At 59.4% G+C, this 10,379-nt stretch overlaps 5 protein-coding genes across 5 annotated transcripts; 2 read left to right on the top strand and 3 right to left on the bottom strand.

Moving 5' to 3' along the window:
- Nucleotides 1-265: 265 nt before the first annotated feature.
- Nucleotides 266-2,524, bottom strand: BXZ73DRAFT_109833 (uncharacterized protein; the record flags this gene model as incomplete). Its single annotated transcript, XM_048017313.1, has 4 exons — nucleotides 266-961; nucleotides 1,037-1,306; nucleotides 2,022-2,364; nucleotides 2,424-2,524. The coding sequence occupies 4 exons, from the start codon at nucleotides 2,522-2,524 to the stop codon at nucleotides 266-268; spliced, it is 1,410 nt and encodes a 469-aa protein (XP_047870705.1).
- Nucleotides 2,525-3,366: 842 nt separating this feature from the next.
- On the top strand, nucleotides 3,367-4,577 carry BXZ73DRAFT_59768 (uncharacterized protein; the record flags this gene model as incomplete). Its single annotated transcript, XM_048021694.1, has 4 exons — nucleotides 3,367-3,573; nucleotides 3,641-3,974; nucleotides 4,032-4,204; nucleotides 4,269-4,577. The coding sequence occupies 4 exons, from the start codon at nucleotides 3,367-3,369 to the stop codon at nucleotides 4,575-4,577; spliced, it is 1,023 nt and encodes a 340-aa protein (XP_047870704.1).
- A 214-nt stretch (nucleotides 4,578-4,791) lies between these two features.
- Nucleotides 4,792-7,056, bottom strand: BXZ73DRAFT_84252 (uncharacterized protein; the record flags this gene model as incomplete). Its single annotated transcript, XM_048023973.1, is given in 7 exon segments — nucleotides 4,792-4,809; nucleotides 4,844-4,916; nucleotides 4,978-5,101; nucleotides 5,414-6,411; nucleotides 6,431-6,494; nucleotides 6,587-6,650; nucleotides 6,937-7,056. 7 exon segments carry the CDS (start codon nucleotides 7,054-7,056, stop codon nucleotides 4,792-4,794), a joined length of 1,461 nt encoding a protein of 486 aa, XP_047870703.1.
- A 760-nt stretch (nucleotides 7,057-7,816) lies between these two features.
- BXZ73DRAFT_109830 (uncharacterized protein) lies at nucleotides 7,817-8,805 on the top strand (the record flags this gene model as incomplete). The annotated part of the gene is made up of 4 exons (XM_048017312.1): nucleotides 7,817-7,834; nucleotides 7,942-8,093; nucleotides 8,157-8,242; nucleotides 8,378-8,805. 4 exons carry the CDS (start codon nucleotides 7,817-7,819, stop codon nucleotides 8,803-8,805), a joined length of 684 nt encoding a protein of 227 aa, XP_047870702.1.
- Nucleotides 8,806-9,192: 387 nt separating this feature from the next.
- Nucleotides 9,193-10,372, bottom strand: BXZ73DRAFT_59762 (PIN domain-like protein; the record flags this gene model as incomplete). Its single annotated transcript, XM_048021693.1, has 3 exons — nucleotides 9,193-9,699; nucleotides 9,767-10,072; nucleotides 10,133-10,372. 3 exons carry the CDS (start codon nucleotides 10,370-10,372, stop codon nucleotides 9,193-9,195), a joined length of 1,053 nt encoding a protein of 350 aa, XP_047870701.1.
- Between the last annotated feature and the right edge of the window lie 7 nt (nucleotides 10,373-10,379).

The following is a 10,379-nucleotide window of genomic DNA, read 5'->3' as shown; positions in this document are numbered from 1 at the left end:
CGACTGGGTGCTGACCGACTGGGTGTAGGCTACGTGAACAGGGAACAGGAAGACGAGCTAATGAAACCGGGGGACGATCATGGACAAGTAAGGTAGGTGAAGAGCGTCTGAACTGAGGCTGGAAAGACGGATCAGGGCCACGACTCGCGAGGCAGGCATCCGCTGCTCTGCACCCCGCGTGCAGACCAACGACAGGCCGCGCGACGCACAATACTGTCGCCGCGCACCCCAGGTAGGTCGTGGTCGTGGAGGTCGTAAATGCCATCTACATGGCAGCAGCGAAGAAGGAGTCCATGTCGAAGTCCGTCTCGGACTCGACAGCTTTGACTCCAGCGAGGTCGCTGCCAGAGGGGTCCGACGTGCCCTCTGCAAAAGAGTTGGTGATGTTGAAGTTGCAGAAGTCGAAGCTGAAGTCGAAGTCGAAGTCGAAGTCGAAGTTGAAGTCTGTGGTAGCGGCCGTGACTCCAACGAGGTCGCTGGCGAGGTTCAATGGGCCGGACGCACTCACAGCACCATCCTCATCGTCCTCGTTGCCGTCCTCATCGTCCTCCTCATCCTCAACTTCCTGGGCAGCCGCAAGTTCGGCTTCGATCTCCTCCCACTCCCTCATGGCGGCCCACTCTGCAGCGACGTCGGGACGATCGGTGAGCAGCTGCAGCCATGCTGACGCGATCCTGCTCGGTGTCTTGAGAGTGACGACCTCGTTGCGCCGGACGTACGTGAAGTACCGCGCCTCCCTGGGCGCTTTCTTCTCCACACCCGCGTCCGCTCGAGCGAGGTTGCCTCCGTAGAACTTGAGGGCCTGCTCAACGAGAGCGGAGTGATCGGCCTGTTGGGCGAGGCGGCGCACCTGTAGGTCATTCGCAATGCGCTGTTGAGGGTGCCGGGTCCCGTCTGGGTCAGAGTGGGCTGCCCAGAATGTGTCATCATCGGGGAAGGACTCGCGCTCCGCTACTATGAACTGTTGGATGACGACATGAGTGCCCACGACGCGACGGGCTACACCATGCGGTATGTGCAACAGAGTTCCACTCACCTTCCACATCCCCCACTTCTGCTTGAGCACCTTCCAGCCCTTCCGGACACCGACCAACGACTGGAAGAAGAACGGCCAGCTCTTGATGGGTATCGCGCGCCCATTGACGACCAGGTGCGAGGACTCGTGCCAATCTTTGAAGAGAGCTGACAGGTTGCGTGCGTACGAGATGCTGGCTGGGTTCCGGACCGTGCGCTTGTCGAACGGGAAGGTCTCCCCAGTGTCGAGTGTAAAGAAGCGCAGGTGCTCGTGGGGGATATCGTCTTCAGACTGAATCGCCGGCGGAGACGTGTGTTGTGTGTCGGGAGCTCTTGGCTGTGTTGGTACTGAGCCTCTTGCGGCGGCGACGGAGGCCGATGGCACTATCATGCGTGGAGCGGCATTGGCAGAGACTGTGCCCAATGAGACGGCGAGAGTCAGGCCCCCCGGGATGGGAGCGCGAGGATCTGGTACGGCGGCTGGGGGGAGCGTGAGCGGAGGAGATGGAAGGAGGAGGAGGAGGAGGAGGAGGGCAAGCTCACCCACGTGCGAGAATCCGTTCTCATTTCGGCAGGATCTCGCGCGGTGGCTGGAGCCGCCGTCTGCGTCGTCCGAGGCCGCGTGCGATATCTGCACGGCACTCATCCCCATCCTCAATGCGGCGACCTCGCTCCGGACCCCCTGCAGCTCGCTATGAAGCATCTGAATGCCCGCGACCTCCCCAGGATACGGCGCAACAGCAGCCACCGTCCCACACCCCCGCATCGGGGCACCCTCCTCCACCGCCGCGGCGTCCGAAACTACACCGTGACCACCATGGCGGCATCCCTCGTGAGTTGCACTTTGTGCTGATGGTCCGTGCCTGGTCTTGAACGGCTGCCCTTCCATCAGCAGCACATCGTGGACCTGCGAAAACACGCCGCGGGCGGCGGGACATCAGCCTCTGCAGCTCACCATCGCCACCGCTCTACTGTCTCTATTTCGGAAAAAAACAAATATCACTCACCCAGCTATTGTTATTCCGGATGACTGCAGGCGCGAGAGCGGGTGGGCTTTGAAGATCACGAGCAGTGGGGATGGTCCTAGGGTTGAACTTGTGAGTTTCCTTGGCCGACTCTCCAAATGTCCCCTTGATCATCTTGTCGATGCCGCTCTTTGCAGCCCGCTTCTTTGAGATGTTCCCCCGCGCGCTCTTCCCTGAGACCGACTGCAGAAGCTTCGCGGCCCACTGCTCCGGATGTGCGGCAAACTCGCGCAGTCGATTGAGCAGCTCCGCCTTCTTCTTTGGATAGGCCGGCAAGAGGTAGTCCCTCAAGAGCTGAGTGATTTTTTTAACGGTGAGATTCGACCTGAAGATATATTGTGAGTAAACCCCATCAAAATCGCCGAGCTGCTGGTCTGAGCTCACACCGCGACATCAAAGGTCTTGAACGCCTCAATGCTGGGATCCATTGCTTGCCGGACGTCCGGCAACTTCAAGATCTCACCTGTACAGGAGCGACCAGCCATGATGGTGCGGGATGGGCAAAGCAACAGAAAACAGGCGGTGGGGATAGGATAGCGGTCGACAAGTTGTGCGTAGAGCGCTCGCTGCTCCGAGCTCCGTACCCCTCAACATTGGCGAGACTCCGCTTGCCAGTGAGACGCAAACGTGACAGGGTCGGACCCCTGGGAATACGCGGCCCTGTGCGGGGGATTCATAGCATGTCTTGACAAGTCCGAGCAACCTTGCGTCGGTGCGTGCGTCTATCTCCTCCTCCTCACCTTCGCCCAGGCTGAACCCTTACCTCCGTTCAAGCACGAACCCCCACCCCAGCCATGCCTCAGCCTGCAACACCTCCCGTTCTTGCCAACTACCACTGTGTCCGTGCCTTGCAGGACGACGGAGACGGAGACGCCGATATTGAAGCTGACAACGACGCGCCGCAGGACGACGACTTCGTGCCCACGCCCGCGCCTGATCCTGTGAGGCAGAGGATCCGCCTCGACATAAACGATGTGCAGATGCAAGTGCATAGAGCGTCTAAGGACGTGATCACGGAGGGCACTGCTCACGACTATGTCCGGTATGTGCATCGTCATTCCGGTAGTGGTGATGCTCCAACTGATCACACATCCTCTCACAGGCTTTGGGCTCAGTTCACTAACGACTTCTGCATCAAGACCGCCGGGTTCATCACTCCGGAGCAGAACTGCAACGAGTTCTGGAAGTCCCCACCTGAGGAGGTAGACGTGTGGCTCGCCGCGTGGTTGATGTCAAAGTAAGTTCTATCTCCTTCCTTGTGGTCTCTTCCTCACCTCGTGCGTGGCATGACCTCAGGGCGGATGACGTCGATCTGCGCACTGGGGAGATGAAAGGTCCGGAGGTAGCCCGAGTTACATACAGCTACGTGCAGAAGATGCGAGCAGCAGCTAGCCACTTTTTCGTGCGCGTTTACAAGCTCGGTGGCGCAACGGAGGAGTGGTCTGAGGACCCGCGCAGACCCGGTCGCTGGCGAGGCAACCCGTGCATGTCGCAGACGGTCGTCCAGTACATGGCCAGCCTCAAACGTCGCATGGTGCGTGCAGAGCCAGTCATCGGTCTCCCGTTCGGGCTGTTCCTAATCACATACTTATGTGCATCAGACCCGCAACGGCGCCGAAGTGATCAGCGCACAAGCGATAGATGAGAGCATGCTAAAGAAGCTCTATGAGCAGAACAAGAATTACCCGATTGAGGACGACCTGATTACGAAGACACGCAAGCGCAAGGCGGACGAACTGGACTCCGAGCTCGGTCTCTGGGCTGGGTACAAGCTGCGGACGATGATCCAGGCACTGTACATAGTCTCGTTCATCTGCCTGCTGCGGTACGACGAGGCCCTCCGCATCCAGTTCAACCATATTGAGCTTGCCTACGACGAGGACGAGCCTGTGGTGATCCTTCGGCTCCCCTTCCGCAAGACCCATCAGACCGGAGGTGAGCAGTTGACAAGGTGTCAACAAGGGCAGCGTACTGACTCCACATGGCGGACAGGCATCCTCCCGTTCTACCTGTGGCGCAACCCGGAGAAGCCATGGTTGTGTCCAGTCACCGCAATTGCAAAGTGGTACGCTCTGTTCAACCACATGAACTACGAGCCTCGCGGCTACGTTTTCCGGTCCCGGAGCGGCTACGACCAGATTGCCAGCAGCCCAACAGACGGCTTGGTGAGTGCACCCAGTAGTAGCACTGGCATCACTGGGGCTGTCACTCATCTCTCCGATTTGATAGAGTTCGGCCGCATTCATGACGATCTTCCGCTGCAACCTGTTCGAAATCGGCAAGGACCCACGCCCGTTCGGCACACACTCATTCCGCCGTGGTGGTTGCCAGTACCTGGCAATGGTTCGCCGCTGGCACATCCGCGACGTCTGCCTGTGGGGCGGGTGGAGCACTCGGAGTGACAACCCGAGCACGGTGTGGAAGTACCTTAGCTCCATCGTGGACACTCCAAACGTCCAGCGCCAGGACTTCTTCAACCCGTACCGCCTCGGGACCGCACCATGCACCCATTGCCGCCGCACCTGCCACTGCGCTTGAGTTAGCCACGAAAATTCACTGATCTACCGACAGGGTTATGCGGAGGTCTAAGGAGGAGGGCGGCAGCGTCGAGGGGCTTCATCAGACACATAGTACAATGTAACACATAAGCTGATGTACAAAATTGTCATGATCACTTCATAGGTCGGTAATACATGGGAGCAGGGGACATAACTATGAAAACGCGCACTCTAATCATCAAAAGTCAAATCGATCACACCATTAGGCGTTTCTGCGCGCCAGATCGCCTCAATCGCAGCTCTTACATCCGCAAAGCCTGCAGACGATGAACCCGACGTTACAGCAGTCGGGGTCGGTTCCTCGTGCGGCACCGGCAAGCTGAACGATGGGGTCATGAAATCAGTACAGAAGAGACAGTGGCAAGAGCGCAACCACTTACTTTGCATAAGCCGCATTGCCGTAGTTCACCCCGATCTCATAGAACTGTGGGTTCACGAGAAGCGGGCGAGCCCGCTCAATGATAAGCGCAGGGATCTTGAACACTAACGGGAGCTCCGCACGCGCTAAAACAGCGGCCTCGGTTCATCAGTAAATCGCGTAGTGCACTTGGGGCCCTTGATAAGCGCGCCAAGGACGGATAAGGCTACTTAAGATCTTAAGGGCACTCAGGACCAAGACCAGCTTAAGGACAACTCGTCAAGGGCCATTAAGGACAGTCGAAGGCGGCAGATTGAACACACAGGGAGGCAACCAAACATGCATATCCAATTAATGATGGTAGAACCCCCGTCCACGCTCGCGATCCCAGTGCTCTCCCATCTCCCATCCGGGGCTCGCGCCGCGCCCGCCTCCGCAACACCTGCCGTGTTCAGCACCCTGTCCACGGTCCCGATCCCACCAGTAGACGACCCTGAGCGCGACGTGCGCAGCCGCGCGCTGCCGCTCGTCCTTGTCGCCCATGCCCACGATCTCGTCCTTCATGCCCTGCAACACGCTGAACACGCACGAGAAGTTCCACGAACGACTCTTCGCCGTGGTCCGTGTCGAGGGAGAAGCTTGCCGTTGCTTCGCTGTCGATGGGTGCGGCTTCGTTGCGCTAGCTGTGGGTGCAGACGTTGAGGCGAGGAGGGCGAGGTCACCTGGGGCAGGTGCGAATGCTCCTGTGGGCGCGAGGTCTCCGTGCAGCTGGGGTCCCGCCCTTGTCAGCGTGTCATCGTCTTTGTCGTTGTCTTCCAGCGCGCCATACGTCCCACTCGCGACGCTCATGCTGTCGTTCCCATCCCCGGAGTCGGGAACGGACCCGAGCAAGCGGTACGACGCCCCGGTGGGCATCGGCGTCACCCGGCCGTCGTCGTACCGGTCGTCGAGCAGGTGGTCCGCGCCGATGGCAAAGTCGTTGTCGAAGATGTCCGAGCCACTGTCTGAGCCCGTGCGCGGGAAGGGCGAGGGGATGTGGATGTCGGGGAACACCACGTTGCGCGAGCGGACAAGGACGCAAGCATGTCCTCCGACCATGGCGGACACGGGCGCGCTCTCGTCCCACGTCTGCGCCTCTGCATCCATTGCGACCTCGTTCTTCTGCTCATCCGCGTGCTGTTGTCCCTCGTGCTGATGCTCTTGCGCCTTGGCCTTTTCGTCTCGCCCAACTTGTGCCCCGTCGTTGCTTCCCCGGTGTCGCGCCAGCGCTGGGGCTCCTTCATCTCGCGTTGTATCCGGCTCTTGCGCTTTGCCGCGTGCCCCGCATCCACCTTGTCCGCGTCCAGGCCGGTGCCGGGGCGCGCGCACAGCGTGTCGGGGATGAATCATGAGCGCATAGAGACCCTTGCTAGCCTCTTCGAGCGCCCAGCCGATGAGGTCGCGCGCGCGACTTGCGCTGGCGCGTCACCACAGACTGAATGAGCGAGGGCCACATGGTTGCGCCCATCGCGTCGATGACATGCAGAAGGCCAGGTATTCCTGTAGGGCGAGATGAGTCAACGGTCACCTTGGGCATGCGGGGGATGGGGATGGGGAAGGGAGAGACAACAGAGAGAGAAAGGGAGACACACCGGTGTCCTCATCAAACGAGCGCTGGTCCTTGCCCTGCATCGGTCGCCGCCACGCCTGCACGCCCTAGACGAACTCGAGTGCAAGGACAGGAAATCGTCCATCCTGTCCTCGTCCTCGTCTGCGTCCGCGTCCGCACCCGCCGGTAGCGGGGCCGCCGCATCGGACACATCGGCACCATCAAAGCAGACAGTGAGTGCGACCTCAGGATTGTAGGCCCGGATTTTGTTCGCAATCGTGGGGATGTGTTCTTTACACGGCAGGTCTCTGAGAAGGCGCGTGAGCGTTGAGCGTTGGTGAACCCCGAGCGCAAGGAGGGTAAGGGCACGCGAGAGAAGGGTGCAGGACTCACCTCGCTGGCGCCCCAGACGTAGATGACGGCGAGGATGCCGATGGCGTCCAGCATCCAGAAGCGGTTGACGTTGTACGTCTCGGAGTAGACCTCAGCGGTGTAGTACCGGTTTGCGACCATCCACGGGATGCTCGTGCGGGGAGGAGGTAGGGGAGCAAGGCTGTCGGCGCGATGAGGGGCAGTCGTGGAGAATGAATGGGCAAGACGCACCTGTCTTTCTGAAGACCTCACACGGACGTTTGTGGGGCACTTTGGAGTTGAACGCGTAGGCCGGCATGAAGAACTTTCGAGGCTGAGGTACCGGTCTGCTCATGACGGTGTTCAGCATCCACAGGGCGTGAGCACACAGGGAGATGGGCGAAGCAAGGGAGAGGAGAGAAGAGAACAAGACGCACTTGTGGATTGGCACCGTGGATGAAAAAAGGGTCCATTGCAAGTGACACTGTGTGGAGGACGTGACAGATGCAGATTGAGAATGAGGGAAAAGACGGTAGAAGAAGATCAAGTGTGTGATGAAGAGGTCAAGGGGCGAAGTTGAGAGAAACAGAGGCAGAGTCAGTCTCGGAGAGAGCGATGTGCACGGCCGACGCGTGAGAAATTGAACTTTCAAAATTTCAACACAGCTGGCTGCGGCGAAGGTGGTGTGCACATCTCTCCCCGCCCCCCCCGCCCACCCCCCGGACCCATTGCAATGCCCGCGAACGCTTCATCAACCACCTCAACTCGCCGATCAACAACAATGCAGTGGATCTTCGCGGGCCAGCACTAGTGCGTATTTTCGACTGCTTTACTACCCAATTCTTCACTGAGCACAGTCCACTGCCCTTCTATGAAGATCTCAAGTCTGCCAGGGCCCAGAGTGCACCGCAACGCTCGGCGCATGGCATGCAACGTCACCGTGATCATCCACAGTGAGTCTGCCTCGCTCTGCTGTGCACACTCTGGTTCTCTACATCCCCTCGCGCGCAGCCGGCTGCTTGAGCAAACGGCTCACGACCTCTACAGGAGTTCACGAAGCGCGGGCGCCATGTGAGCAATGCGGAGGAGGAGGAGGAGGAGGAGGAGGAGGAGGAGGAGGAGCTTTGGCTGCCTGTGCTCGTTGTCACGCCACCCGTGCAAGGGCTCGAGGATATGTTCATCGCTGAGGGGCATCTGTGGTGAGTACTTCCGCTTCCACAGCACACTCACGTATTTATCTCTGCACCTCCGCTGCGCACTAGCGAGCGACTCTTTCCTCGTATCGTGCACATCAAGAAGGAGACCGAACACGAGTCCTTGCCATCACCTACTGCCCCCAATGTGCACGGTCGGCAGTAGTAGCTGCACCATATCCGTCAACATTGTCAACGCCTCCCAGCCTGCGCAGACAGATCCTCCTTCAACCGCCACTGTCACCGTCTGTGCCCGCACAGGAAGGCTCACGTCCACCACGCCCGTGCAGCCCTCGTCGCTCATCGGCTTTGCGCGCTGCCGGACGACCCCCACGCTCGGGGATGGGAAGGGCAAACTACCATCTCCGTGTCGGCTCAATCTCAACCACCGCTGGTGGGGTGGTCCCCTCCAACCACGATAATACCGAGCGCAACCACGTTGGTGCCGCTCATGCCGTTGACGCTTGCGCGGCCGCTGTACGCGTGCGAGAAGTCGGCTTTCCGCATGCCGTTTGAGGCGTTGTATAACATCCTCGCGTCGGACACACGCACGTTTGAGGACCGACGGCGCGAGCAGCTGCAGAAGTCGGCCATGCTCACGCAGGCACTGCAGCGTCAGCGGGAGCACATCGACGAGCTCACCGCCGCCGCGGTCAAGTGCTGGCTGGGGCCCCTTCCGCTTCGTCCCCAGCGTTCTCTGACACGTCTCGTCTCGTAGATAGATCTGTGCGCGCGCGCAGCTTGTAGTTACGCTTGCGATAATTACAATCTACAACTTCCATAGTATGACGTTGGCCAACTGTTGGCCGCTCCACGAGTCCGACACGCATCCGGGAACTTGGGCCCTTGCGGCCCTTGAGCACCTTGGGCAAGGTCCACAAGCGCCGCAAGGGCCCAAGTTCCCGGCGCTTTTACTGATGTTTGGTTCTTGCGCGTTGGACGGAATGTTCGAAGGGCTCTCAGCGCACTCGTTGCAGCATCGTGGAATCCGGTGTCGTGGATCCTCACAGTGGCAAGAGCGTAGCCGAAGAACGGCGGACCAGCGACTTCGAGAACCTCAAAATTGAGGAGGCTACGGGGTGGCTATAATCAAGGAATCAACGTGTCAGCTCGATCTTACGGCTAAACACATTGAACAGCTCACCGGTTCAATAGCATGGCCGAGTTTCACCAGCCCTTCAGCTACCAACATACTGACTAACTCCCCAGGCCATAGCGCGGTGCGGAATGTGTCCTTGATGCCGGTGGAGCTTCCAAAGCTGAAGTGGAGCTCGCAGAGATGGCCGAGCCGCGCAAGATCCATAGGTCGCGGTCCAGGGATCGCCTCATAGCGCTCAACGGGAGAGACGAGAGGGTGTAGGAATAGTCTGGCCACGTAAAGGTCGGGGAAAGCGTCAGTTATGTTCTCGGCCAGCGCGGGGTGTTTGCGCTTGAAGTTCGTGGAGCCGGCCTTGAGCGCGCACTTCACGCGGTATCTCCAGCCCGCAAGAAACACTGCCAGCTTGTGGTCGTTGTTATCTGGGTACCTGAGCAGGGCTTCGTACAGGATTTGGCCAAAGCCGCACTTGACTATTTCGAGGGCGACGGCCTGTCCGCATCCTTTGAGACCGTCCTGCAAGAATCCCCACATAAGAGTCAGCCGATGTCAACGCGGCGACCGAAACAACTCAGAGGCTTACATGATAGTCATTACCAACCAACAGAGCGTAGAGCAGCATGTCGCCCTGGGTCAGGTCAGCCTTGCTCTCAATGTCGGTAGCTCGGTAGACCCGAACGTGGTCAGAGCAGTCTCTCTTGTAGTTAACCGGGCTAGAGGGAGTGCAGGGTGAGCTCCAATGCTTAGGCGAGGTAGCGGACCGAAAGACGTACTTGCGCATTACCACGGGTGCACCCAGCACGAGCACATCGCTGTCATCTGTCAAGACGACGTCGACAAAGCCCGTCTTGTTCATGTGGGCAAGTTCAGCTTCGGCCTCTCCGGGAGCCTATGACAGCGGATCATCATGAGCGAGACTTGTAAGGGAGGAGCTTCAATGGAAACATACCTCAATCCAAGCGAAGCCGCAGGCGACCACGAAGTCCTCCAAGATCCTCTGGAGCCACAGTGGAGTAGTCCGCACCTGCGTACCACGTTTGACCGACGGTCTATCAGCGCCATCCGCCACAAAGACAACGTGGGCGGTGCGTCCTCTGAGCCAGGCGAGGCGATAGAAGAACGCGCGCAGCTCGGGATTCTCTCCAGTCTGCGCGTGCCCGAGTTTGAAGGCAGCCTGCAGCTGCCGCATCCAGATG

The sequence above is a fragment of the Epithele typhae genome (genome assembly GCF_022376455.1).
Source record: "Epithele typhae strain CBS 203.58 chromosome Unknown BXZ73scaffold_287, whole genome shotgun sequence".
Classification (NCBI taxonomy): Eukaryota; Fungi; Basidiomycota; class Agaricomycetes; order Polyporales; family Epitheliaceae; genus Epithele; species Epithele typhae.
The sequence above is the reverse complement of the archived record's forward strand: the minus strand, read 5'-3'. Positions and strand labels throughout refer to the sequence as shown.